General features: G+C 38.5%; 1 protein-coding gene across 3 annotated transcripts in view; it reads right to left on the reverse strand.

Annotated features, from left to right (window-relative positions):
• Positions 1-13,444, reverse strand: part of LOC308080976 (uncharacterized protein) — a 1,029,623-nt gene that overhangs the window by 974,800 nt on the left and 41,379 nt on the right. For all 3 annotated transcript variants that reach the window (XM_080457384.1, XM_080457383.1, XM_080457385.1), the window contains exons 3-4: positions 1,019-1,132; positions 189-302 (exon numbers count right to left, since the gene is read on the reverse strand). In XM_080457384.1, coding sequence (XP_080313510.1) covers positions 189-302; positions 1,019-1,132 — 228 coding nt within the window. The remainder of the gene's footprint in view (positions 1-188; positions 303-1,018; positions 1,133-13,444) is intronic.

The raw sequence follows: 13,444 nt of genomic DNA on the forward strand, positions 1-13,444 counted from the left end.
TGTCTGCGTCTCCAAGCTGTTTGTGTTTGGCCCTGGATGGTGTCTATATGCCACAAGCTACTCCCCTGCACTCAAGTCTGACCACTAGGGTTAGATAAGTTTGGTTAACGGGACTTGTTTTGGTTTGTCTGTCTGTCTGTCTGTCTGTCTGTCTGTCTGTCTGTCGTTTGTTAGTTTTACATTCTGACCTCTGATCAGTAGAGTGGTGTTCATCTTTGAAGTTAAAAAGTCCATCCTTGGACTTGTCACTCTTCATGGAGACACAGCTGAGTACAGGAGACTCTGATCTCTGCTGATGAACCCTGACAGGATGATAAGAAGGTGAAATATTATATTTATTCTTCAACTAGTGACAGTAGTTAATAGACATGAGACCAGTCATATTAAAAATGTGTATGTTGTTAAATGCATTCCCATTAGTCACATTTTATCCTAATATACAATAGAGAGTCGCGCGCATGCGTGGCTGTGTGTCTGCGTCTCCAAGCTGTTTGTGTGGGGCCCTGGATGGCGTCTATATGCCACAAGCTACACCCCTGCACTCAAGTCTGACCACTAGGGCAGCAAGCGGGATCAAATAGGTCCAATCATGTATTTGTATCACTGTTTTTTTGTGAGTGTTTGTTTGTTTTTTAAACCATCACTGGATGAGATGTGCAAAATCAACGAATATGAATAGTCAGATCAATAATCTTATGATTTCTGACCTCTGCATAGCAGAGTCTAATCAAACAAAATCATCTGTTGTTTCCGTTTATTTTACATTCTGACCTCTGATGGTAGAGAGTAAATTAATTCCCATTAGTCACATTTCATAACTTGACATTTCAGGTATTAATAAAGTGTTTTGTGATGTTTTACATTTGGCTATAAAAAATAAATATAGTCACAAAACGTTATAGTTTAGTTTACTTTGGTTAACGGGACTTGTTTTGGTCTGTCTGTCTGTCTGTCTGTCTATCTGTCTGTCTGTCTGTCTGTATATCTATGTTGTTTTCTGTTAGTTTTAGACTCTGACCTCTGATCAGTTGAGTGGTGTTCATCTTTGAAGTTAAAAAGTCCATCCTTGGACTTGTCACTCTTCATGGAGACACAGCTGGGTACAGGAGACTCTGATCTCTCTTGATGAACCCTGACAGGATGATAAGCATTAACAGAATAATCGAATATTCAAATATTCGACTATCAAACCACTATTCGACCACTGTACATCAAAGTCGATATTTACGGGGCCAGAGCTCAGCTCTGGACCTGTTTTATTATTGTAGGTATTCTTCTGTTTCCGCCACTTTTCGCAGTTCTGGGTGAACCGTGCTGTCGCTTTTTACGGCCATATGGTAGATGGTCATGAAAAACTATCAAGAAATAAATCTCACAATCTTTCGTCAAAAGGTGGCGCTATAGCACTCAATTGAAAATGCCAACTTTGAACAGGTACAACTCATGCCCTGTTTGACCTACAGCCATAAAACTTCAATACACACATGCGTCTACTCATGATGAACAACTTTAACCCTCTGACTTTTGACCTCTGACCTTTAGATCTCCCACCATTTTGAATTACATGAAAAACAGTTAAAACCTATCTCCTCCTGGGATTTTTGAGTAATCTGCACGAAACGTTTTACACATGACCTTTGCCGACAAACAAGCAGCGAGGATTTTCCATAAGTGAAAAAATGAAGCTTTAATGAGCCAATGAATATTGCAGTTTTATGACAATTATTCATCTGCCCCTAACACATACATGCAGATTCACATTTCTTTGAAACTTTGCGTTAATGTTGAGGGTCATTCCAAATATTACTGAAACCAATCTTACTCCAATTGGTCAAAGGGGGGCGCTATAGCGATTTTTTGAAAGTGCAAACTTTAAACAGGCAAAAGTCATGCCTCGTTTGGCCGACAGCCATTAAACCTGCTTACACATGTGCCTTGACTCATGAGGAACACATGTATCACGTTAACCAGTAAGCTCCCCCCTTAGATTGTCCGCAATTTTGAGCAGTTTGAAAAACACTTAAACCCAGGATTTTTCAGCTATTTGCGTGAAACTGTATCATCTGAGTGATCTCCTTTTTCAAAGGTTCTTGTCTGTTGGTCCAATGGCTTCTCCCTTAAACGTGTGCCTCACAACCTGAAGGTTGCCAGTTCAAGCCTCACTTGATGCGGACTTCATTAAAGTTGCATTGCACACAACATGATTGTGTCAATTAATACATGTGCAATTGTTAAACATAACCTGAAATACTTATTTGAGAGGGTATGTTTTTGCAATGTATGACATACTTCATTCTGAAAATAGCCGATCTACAATCTCAAAACTTTTCAGATAGCAACGTGTTTCTGAGTTTGTAGATCGGCTGCTTTCACTGGTTCACTTTTATCTTCAACAGACAACCTCAGCCTGGACAAAGCTATAGCACTATAGAGCGTCGCAGTTCCCGCCCACTTCCTGTTTTTTTTGGTGCCGGAAGAAAAAACTCAATGCATTTTTCCATTGACATTTCCAAAAATATTTATATCTATTAATTTAAGCCTCGAATCAAGCCATCATGACATGACATGAATCATGACCATAAACGTTTGATTCTGTGATTTTTTTTTTGTTGAAAACGGCAAAACAAAGGGTATTTATTAAATATAGTATATCATATAATTAAATATAAAATTAAAAAAAATCACAGAAAAAAACGTTTTATGGTCATGATTCATGTCCTCTCGTGATGGCTTGATTCGAGGCTTAAATTAATAGATATAAATATTTTTGGAAATGTCAATGGAAAAATGCATTGAGTTTTTTCTTCCGGCACCAAAAAAAACAGGAAGTGGGCGGGAACTGCGACGCTCTATAGGTAATGTTGCAGCCCGTCAATCCGAAGGTTGAGGGTTAGATTCCTGTTAATGGCAATAGGTTGACACGTCCAATCAATCCATTCTGCTTCCATCCTTCTCTCTCTTCAATCTATTGTTTCCATGTCTCTCTCTCTTCAATCTATTCCGTTTCCATGTCTCTCTCTCCGCCCTTAGATTGTTCGCAATTTTGAGCAGTTTGAAAAACACTTAAACCCAGGATTTTTCAGTTATTTGCGTGAAATGGTATCATCTGTCTGACCTCCGTTTTCACTGTATCAGGTCTGTTGGTCCAATGGCTTCCCGCTTAAGTGAATGTTTCACAACATCAAGGTTCCCGGTTCAAGCCTCACTTGGTGGAGACTTCATTTAAAGTGCATTGCAAACTACAAGACTGTATTAATGAATACATATGCAATTGATAAAGATAACATGAAATGCTTATCTGAGAAGGTCTTTTTTTGCAATGTATGACATACTTCATTCTGAAAATAGCCGATCTACAATCTCAAAACTTTTCAGATAGCAACGTGTTTCTGAGCTTGTAGATCGGCTGCTTTCACTGGTTCAATTTTATTTTCAACATACAACCTCAGCCTAGACAAAGCTATAGCACTATAGGTAGTGTTGCAGCCTGTCAATCCGAAGGTTGAGGGATCGATTCCTGTTAATGGCAATATTGTCTTCTATGCTGTGGTGTGTTGGGGAGGTAATGCCAGACAGAGAGATACAGACAGACTGATTAGGCGGGCCGGCAAGGTCATAGGGACTGGGACTGAGCTAGAGTCAGTGGTGGCTATGGCAGAGAGGAGGACCCTGGCCAAGGCAGTGTCCATTCTTGATGATGCCAGCCACCCACTGCACACAGCACTTTATGCACAGAAGAGCAATTTTAGCAATAGGCTCCGATCACTGCAGTGTAGCACGGACAGATTCAGGAACTCTTTTATCCCAAGGGCCATTAGGCTGCATAATGATGCACTGGGGGAGAGAGGAGGGAGGGGGAGGGGGTTGACCAGCTGATCTATATTTATTTGTTTTTAACTGTGCTCTTTTAACTGCTTTTACCTAGGTCTTTTAACTGCTTATAACTGATAGTTTTTTATTAATGCATTCATTCATTCCCATTGGTGTAATGTTTTTTAAATGTTTACCATGCTTCTTTTTTATTGGCCTCTGTATGAATGTATTGCACTGGAGCCGTTGAGCAAAACAAATTTCCTTCGGGATCAATAAAGTATATATCTATCTATCTATCTATCTAGGTTGAGACGTCCAATCAATCCATTCTGCTTCCATCTTTCTCTCTCTTCAATCTATTATGTTTCCATGTCTCTCTCTCTTCAATCTATTCCTTTTCGATGTCTCTCTCTCCGCCCTTAGATTGTCCGCAATTTTGAGCAGTTGAAAAACACTTAAACCCAGGATTTTTCAGTTATGTGCGTGAAATGGTATCATCTGTTTGACCTCCGTTTTCACTGGATCAGGTCTGTTGGTCCAATGGCTTCCCGCTTAAGTGAATGTTTCACAACAGCAAGGTTGCCGGTTCAAGCCTCACTTGGTGGAGACTTCATTTAAAGTACATTGCAAACAACAAGACTGTATTAATGAATACATATGCAATTGATAAAGATAACATGAAATGCTTATCTGAGAAGGTATGTTTTTGCAATGTATGACATACTTCATTCTGAAAATAGCCGATCTACAATCTCAAAACCTTTCAGATAGCAACGTGTTTCTGAGCTTGTAGATCGACTGCTTTCACTGGTTCACTTTTATCTTCAACAGACAACCTTAGCCTGGACAAAGCTATAGCACTATAGGTAGTGTTGCAGCCTGTCAATCCGAAGGTTGAGGGTTCGATTCCTGTTAATGGCAATAGGTTGAGATGTCCATTCAATCCATTCTGCTTCCATCTCTCTCTCTCTCTCTCTTCAATCTATTGTGTTTCCATGTCTGTCTCTCTCTCTCTTCAATCTATTCTGTTTCCATGTCTCTCTCTCTCTCTCTCTTCAATCTATTCCGTTTCCATGTCTCCCTCTTCAATCTATTCCGTTTCCATGTCTCTCTCTCTCTCTCTCTCTCTCTTTTGAGGGGCGGCCATAGCTGAGTGGTTAGTGAGCCAGCCTAGGGAGCCAGAGGCCCTAGTTGCCCCAGGTACGATTCCAGGCCAGGCCAGCAAATGAAATTTGTCCCTGAGCAAGACTCTTAACCCCTAATTGCTCACAGGCCCTCATTGGAAACAAGACCGCAAGGACTTTCATGAACCGACCTGTTAAAGGAATTATCCTAATCTATTCCGTTTCCATGTCTCTCTCTCTCTCTCTCTCCGATCTACATTCTCACAACTTTTCAGATAGCAACGTATTTCTGAGCTTGTAGGTCGGCTGCTTTCACTGGTTCACTTTTATCTTCAACAGACAACCTCAATCTGTACAAAGCTATTGCACTATAGGTAGTGTTGCAGCCTGTCAATCCGAAGGTTGAGGGTTCAATTCCTGTTAATGGCAATAGGTTGAGATGTCCATTCAATCCGTTCTGCTTCCATCTCTCTCTCTCTTCAGTCTATTATGTTTCCATGTCTCTCTCTCTCTCTTCAATCTATTCCGTTTCCATGTCTCTCTCGCTCTCTCTCTCTCTTCAATCTATTCCGTTTCCATGTCTCTCTCTCTCTTCAATCTATTCCTTTTCCAAGTCTCTCTCTCTCTTTCTCTTCAATCTATTCAGTTTCTCTCTCTCTCTCTCGTTCTCTTCAATCTATTCCTTTTCTCTCTCTCTCTCTCTCTCTCTCTCTCTCTCTCTCTCTCTCTCTCTCTCTCTCTCTCTCTCTCTCTCTCTCTCTCTCTCTCTCTCTCTCTCTCAATCTATTCCGTTTCTCTCTCTCTCTCTTTCTCTTCAATCTATTCCGTTTCTCTCTCTCTCTCTTTCTCTTCAATCTATTCCGTCTCTCTCTTCAATCTATTCCGCCTCTCTCTTCAATCTATTCCGTCTCTCTCTCTCTCTCTCTCTCTCTCTCTCTCTCTCTCTCTCTCTCTCTCTCTCTCTCTCTCTCTCTCTCTCTCTCTCTCTCTTCAATCTATTCCGTTTCTCTCTCTCTCTCTTTCTCTTCAATCTATTCCGTTTCTCTCTCTCTCTTTCTCTTCAATCTATTCCGTCTCTCTCTTCAATCTATTCCGTCTCTCTCTTCAATCTATTCCGTCTCTCTCTTCAATCTATTCCGTCTCTCTCTCTCTCTCTCTCTCTCTCTCTCTCTCTCTCTCTCTCTCTCTCTCTCTCTCTCTCTCTCTCTCTCTCTCTCTCTCTCTCTCTCTCTCTCATAATTATGTTCTTTTAGAAAGTGAGCAACAGCAACAGTCTACCTGGCCTATTCCCATGGATTGGATCTACCCACCTCACCTGCTGTCATTCCCTCTCAATCCATAATCACACCTGCCCTCACTCACTCCTCATTAGTCTCTCTCTCTCTCTCTCTCTCTCTCTCTCTCTCTCTCTCTCTCTCTCTCTCTCTCTCTCTCTCTCTCTCTCTCTCTATTCCCTGGCCCCGCTTATCGCTGCTTGCAGCTATATTTTCTACTTGCTTTTCTACAGCAGACACGCAGCTGTGAGCTCTGGTGTTAAAAGTCGATGTGTCGGGCGAGGAACCTGACGTCGACTCGCATTCCTTGAGTCGAGTCGTCAATGTCATTTAAAAAAATACATATATATTTTAATAATCAAATCCATTAATCGAATATTCAAATACTTATAGGTCGAATAAGTCTAATGCTAAAAATCACTATTCGTGAATGCCCTAAATCATGGTATGTGTGGGAATACACATACAAGTGTTTTCTTTTCTTTTTTTTATTTCTTTTTTCGTTCTTTTAGAAAATTGCTTGGTTAAGTACATGCGTGTGTTCATGATTGTTAATGGATCAACATTCATTCGATTTATATTATTGAACTCCTCAAACCAGTCATGTTTAAAAAATGGGACAAAGTAAAAAGACAGCAATGACACACATATCCTCCGTCTTTGGAGCTGAGCAAAACAGCAGAGTTGTGAAAAACAAGAAGGGGGCTCGCAACTCACTTTTAAAATGCTTCACTTTTATTCACAGCTGCTCAAAGATGTTTTGACCTTGCTGTCTTTTTCAAGTTCTGTTGCTGCGGTGAATACAATTATAGCATTTGAAAAGTGAGTTGTGAACCCCCTTCTTGTTTTTAAAATAGGACACTACCATGTTAAATGAATTATCAATACTCTTATTTCATGACTTAGATGTCAGATGTACTGTCTTCTGGTAAGAATGAAGTGCTTCTTCAAATGTTAGTTAGATGTTAAACTTTATGATTATATAACATGTTTAAACATGTTTTCAGTATTACAATCTAAGAACATCAGGATGACAACACAGGCCAAGACAACACAATGACAGAGTCATAGGTCAGTTGGTTAGTAACCTATCTATACATGTTGTACATTAACTATTATTAGAATGTACAATAAACTATAGAGATACACCAGCACATAAACTCCCTGTCCTTGTTAGACATGTTACAACCTGTTAGAAGTCATACTGTAAATGTATGATCAGATAATAGCTGAAGAAGTGCTGCGTGGGTCGAAGTGCTGCGTGGGTCGAAGTGCTGCGTGAGTCTGTAATTATGTCAAACTGAGAACAGGTGCTCTTTGGAGAGGGTTTTGTTTCAGGACAAGACTTTTAACCTCTTAAAACCACCACCGGTAAAGCATCATTTTAACTGCGAGCTTGTATATCTGCTATTTTTGAATTTCTTTAAAAAAATCTTTAAAGTGTTTTTTAACACAAATCTTCTGGGGTTCCCTAGCACAACACATTTTTGTCATACCTCGACAGTACAATGGTCGTGCACCAAATACAGCAGCAGATATACAAACCCACAACGCATGCCATCCATGCATTCTGGGCTTGCATATCTGCTATGTTCAGTGCACAGCACCGCCAAGTGACAAAGTACAAATCAAGCTTTTGTCTGCCTCAGCGTCTGTCGTCTGTCTGATTTATGACTCAAATAAGTAACCAATCTTCAAGTTCACAACGCATTAGATTGTGATGCATTGTGAACTTCAGTGAGCTTGTAGATCAAATGGCTATTATCAGTGCACAATACCAGCTTGCGATTAAGAATAAATCAGGCAACAAGCCAGCGTAGCGGCAGAAGCAACTTTTCTCTGCTGCCTGCAAGTAGTAGCCTCTTCAAAAAAAAAAACAGTCATCGGCAGTAACTCAGCTCAGCACCACATGGACACCACTCTTGTTCATAATTTATAAATACACACAAAGACAGAACAAAATTATGAATATTATTATTATATTTTTTAGGGTCGGGTTCGGGCAGAAATTTGAGAACGCTAAACTGATGATGTAGGTAACTTTGTTTTCAGACAATGTCTCATAGTAAGATTAAAGTGCTTCATAAAATTGTACAGCTAGATACATGTTAAACGTTAAGATAGACGTTAAGACTAAATTACCTGTTTAAACATGTTGTTCAGTATCAAAGTCTAACAAAATCATTCAGGATCATATCAGGTCAGCAAAACACAATGACACAGACATTAGAGGTCAGGTGGTTTTAGTGTCTCTTAAATGTTTTGTTTTTTTCAATGTGGAATATAATATTTTCTAAAACCACATGGACAACTGGCGGCCCGGGGGCCACATGCAGACATGCTTAACATAATGCTGCCCACTGGTCAATATCCAAATACTGATATATTATTGAAATCAGCTGTTTCAATTCCAAGTTTGCAAGTTTACATGACCCACTTTGATTACTATAGTTCATTGCATTACATTTCATAGCATGTTTTATGTCCAATGTATTTGTGTTTGTTAATTAATGTGTTACTAAGTATTACTAAATGCATTTGAAATTTAAAAAAAGTAATACATAAAAATACAATCTTGCACTGAATAATATTCGCTAATATCCCTACCTTGTGACTATTATGGACAATTTGAGTGACAAGGTTTACAGTGTACTAATGGTGAGAGTTCAGATACACAATGTGGTCCCTGGAGTGAGGGTGGACATTTCATCAAAGTTTGTCCTCCTCTGCTCTACACATACATTATTTTTTTTTGCCAATTATATATATTTGTTTTACCCCACCCAATTTTGGCAAAACAAACGCTGTTCTAGACTGCTTGGCCTACGGCTATGTCATAAAAATAGGGTTTTTATTGTTTTGATAAGTAAAAAAAAAAGGTAGGTGTATAAACTAAAAAACGATTAACAAAATGTTCAACTTAAAACAAGTTCTAATGCAGCTGAGGTCAAATAACTACGAACATAATTCATAAGATTAGGACAAACAACTGTATACTGTTCTGATACCCAACTTAAGCACATAACATCCCTATTCTGGGCATGTGATAATAGGCAAACATTTGGCTTTAGATCTACAAGCAAACGTTGTGTTGTGAGCTTGTAAATCTGGGAAAAAAAATTTTTTTGGTGAAAGATGAGAAAATGAGCTGCATCCAACTTAAAAATAGCCAATCTACAAGCTCACAACGTGTCTTCATAGAAAGACGTCATAGAAAAACAAGCCCAAAGTCGCTTATAATAAGCAGACATGGCAACACCGTGAGAGAGCGAGGCTGGGAAGCAGCGCACATTGCTCAGATGAAATACAACATGTAGAGGTTAGATTTATGGGGACAACACAGTTGTCATTTTTATTTCATTATTAGTATTAGTTCTAAAGGAGAGAAGTCGCTTGGCCAGGCTGAAAGTGAAATGCAAATGATCCATTAACTATAGAACAATGACGGTCTCCGGGTTTCTCAAAATCGGTCAGATTGGCCGCTTAGTCACGCAAGTTTTAAGGTCTGCATGTAGCCCATCTATGGTTTTAGACAATATATTCCACATTGAAAAAGATTAGGATGAGATAACAAACGATGTGTATTTATTCGGGTTGTAAACATGTCTAAAGAGGACAGGGAGTGTTTCTCTGCAGTTTACTGTAGATTGTAATAATAATTCATGTTTAATAGACACTAAAACCACCTGACCTCTAATGTCTCTCTGTCATTGTGTTGTGTTGACCTGATATCATTCTGATGTTGTTAGACTTTGATACTGAACATGTTTAAACAGCTCATATAATCATAGAGTTTAACATCTAGCTGTGAAATTTAATGAAGCACTTTATTCATACAAAGATGCATACAGTAGTTCATCTGAAAACAAAGTTACCTACATCATCAGACACAACATAGTATATGTAACCCCTGTGCTGACTTAAATCATGTGCCCCTAAGACAGTGGTTCTCAAAGTGGGGTCCGGGAACCCCCAGGGGTCTTTAGGTGGCTTCAAGGGGGTCCTTAGCTATTGTATATCAGTTAATATGGCATCAAACCATATACTGTATATCGACCGATCTACAAGCTCTAGAAAAGGTTTAAGAACAACTCTGCCAAGAGATGCCTCTTATAGGGTAAAGCCTATTAACCCATTAAGACATTTACGGGCCGCCAAACGGCCGGTGGGCCACCCAAAAGAAAATAGTATTAAAAAAAAAAAAAATTGAAAAAAAAAATGAATTTTGGTCCCAGCACGCCCCTGATGAGGCCGATTCCACAAATGTCTTCTAAATCCTGACAGTTTGTCTGAGAAGAAATATTGCTATATCAGTTGTGCTCAAATCCTTTAAAGTCAAAAATATGTGTAGGCCTATTTGGCTGCGGACCCCCATCTCAAAATATTTTGTTCCAGAGAACTCCAGAACCAAAGATTTGATTAAAAAATGCTCGCTTTAAAAAAAATGTATATATTCAAAGATGTGCATGATTGTTCATGATTTTTCAAAGATAGCAGATCTACAAGCTTGTAGCGCGGCACAAAGTGACGCACTATGAGCTTGTATATCTGCTATTTTTGAATAGCCAAAGTATAAAATAATGTAGTTTTTTTGCTCAAATCTAAAATGACACAGATACTTTCCCGGTCTTAATGGGTTAACTTAATGATGCCTACGGGTCAATACTGATATATTATTTCAGCTGTTTCAATTCCAAACATGTAAGTTATTTTTTTTTAGGTCCAATGTATTTGTTCATACATTTAATATAAGTATTACTAAATTAAATTTGAAAAAAGGAAAACATAAAAATTAAATCTTACACTGAATAATATTCGCTAATATCCCTACATTCTGACTATTCTGGGCAATTTGAGTGATGGGGTTTACAGTGTACTACTGGTGAGTGCAGATATGGTCCCTGGAGTGAGGGTGGACATTTAGTGGCCCTCTCTGCTCTACACATACATTAATTTTTTTTGCCAATTATATACATACATATATATATATATATATATATATATATATATATATATATATATATATATATATTTGTTTTACCCCACCCAATTTTGTCATCATATCAATACGTTCCCCACACATTTCTGTGTTGCCACTGCTGTTGTATCCTACTGGCTCACCTGCCAGTGAGGAGCCCCCACCAGGAGGACGTAGCGCCAGAAAAACCCTGTTCTAGACTGCTTGGCCTACGTCTATGTCATAAAAATAGGGGTTTTATTGTTTTGACTAGTTTTAAAAAACAAACCTGAAATCAAAGGCAGTTTATAGGTCTCCTCCAGACTTGACTATTGTCATGCACTTTGCAAGAGATAACAAAAAGGGAGCAGATCAAAAAAAGTTTTAAAAAGTCACACATTTATACACTTGAACATAAAACACAAGCCCTGAACGGAAGTCTAATCATTTAAACTGTGTTGATCAAAAATGTCATGTCAAAGGTGTCAAAACTAATTTAAGCTTTGTAGATGTGCTATTGTTAAGCGAAAATTTGTAAAATATGTTGTTCCAGGGACCCCCAGATGCAAAGATTTGAGTTACAAATGTTTATATGTTTATATACAAATTATATATTCAAAGATTTGCACACATTTTCAAAAAAAAATAATCTACAAATCTACAAGCTTTCTAGATCTGTTATTTTTTAATAGCCAAAGAAATGTAAAATGACACAGATGCGTCCCCGGATTGAATGGGTTAACTCCCTATGAGCCTGGCTGCTGCCTGAGATCCTCCAGCAGGGCCTTAATGATGGTTCCACAGTCTCAGCTTGTCACTAAGGGTTTGAAAAATGTTAATAACCTTCTTCAAACATTTTCAGGATCTTTTGAAAATAACAGATCTACAAGCTCACAACGTGTCGTTATGCGATGCATTGTAACTTTGCGAGCTTGCTGATCGGCCGATGTGCAGTATATGGTTAAAGTGGTTGAAATGATGTTGATGCCATATTAACTAACGTATCTAAGGACCCCTGGGGGTCCCCGGACCCCACTTTGAGAACCACTATGAGAACCACTCTCTTCGGGGACATAATGTCAGTCAGCACAGGGGTTACATATACTATGTTGTGTCTGATGATGTAGGTAACTTTGTGTTCACATGTACTACTGTGAATAAAGTGCTTCATTAAATTGCACAGCTAGATAAACTTTATGATTATATTGAGCTGTTTGATGTTGATCAGTATCAAAGTCTAACAACATCAGGATGATATCAGGCCAACACAACACAATGACAGAGACATTAGAGGTCAGGTGGTTTTAGCGTCTATTAAATATGGTACATAACTAGTTTTATAATCTACAATAAACTGCAGAGAAACACTCACAATTTAGAAACTGTTAAAATAAAAACAATGTATATTGAACATTTAACATGTTTTAGCTGCTTTATATGTAAGTACAGTGTATGATTTTTTTTGGGTTAATTTTATCTTAACCTTATCAAAGTGGAATATACTCTACACATATGGCACATTCAAAATTACTTTTTGGCCAATTATTACATTTATTTTTTACGCCTTAGTTGTGTCACTATATCAGTTAACTTCCCCACACATGTCTGTGTTGCCCCTGCTTTTTATTGTATCCTACTGGCTCAAGTGCCTCTCCAGCCAGTGGGTGTCACTAGTGCAGTAAGCAACAAAGATCATCCTCCCTGCCTGGCTTTCATAGCTATGAGCTTGTAGATCTGCTATTTTTTTTAAATCGTGAAAATAATGTGCAAATCTTTAATATATATTTTTTAAAGCAAACATTTGTAAAAGTATTTCTTCCAGAGACCCCCAGATGCAAAGGTTTGAGTTACAAATGTTTGCTTAAAAAATATATATATTCAAAGATTTGCACACATTTTCACGAAAGCAGATCTACAAGCTCATAACGCAGCACTCGGTGCCGCGCTATGAGCTTGTATATCTGCTATTTTTGAATAGCCAAATAATTGTAAAATGACACAGATGCGTCCCCGGATTGAATGGGTTAACTTAACTCCCTATGAGCCTGGCTGCTGTCTGAGATCCTCCAACAGGACCTTATTGATGGCACAGTCTCAGCTTGTCACTAACGGTTTGAAAAATGTTAAAAAATATTTTTCAAACTTTTTCAGGATCTTTTGAAAATAACAGATCTACAAGCTCACAACGCGTTGCAACTTGCGAGCTTGCTGATCGGCCGATGTGCAGTATATGGTTAAAGTGGTTAAAATTATGTTGATGCCATATTAACTAATGT

The sequence above is a fragment of the Gymnoscopelus braueri genome (assembly GCF_963280865.1).
Source record: "Gymnoscopelus braueri genome assembly, contig: SUPER_24_unloc_1, whole genome shotgun sequence".
In the NCBI taxonomy this organism is placed as follows: Eukaryota; Metazoa; Chordata; class Actinopteri; order Myctophiformes; family Myctophidae; genus Gymnoscopelus; species Gymnoscopelus braueri.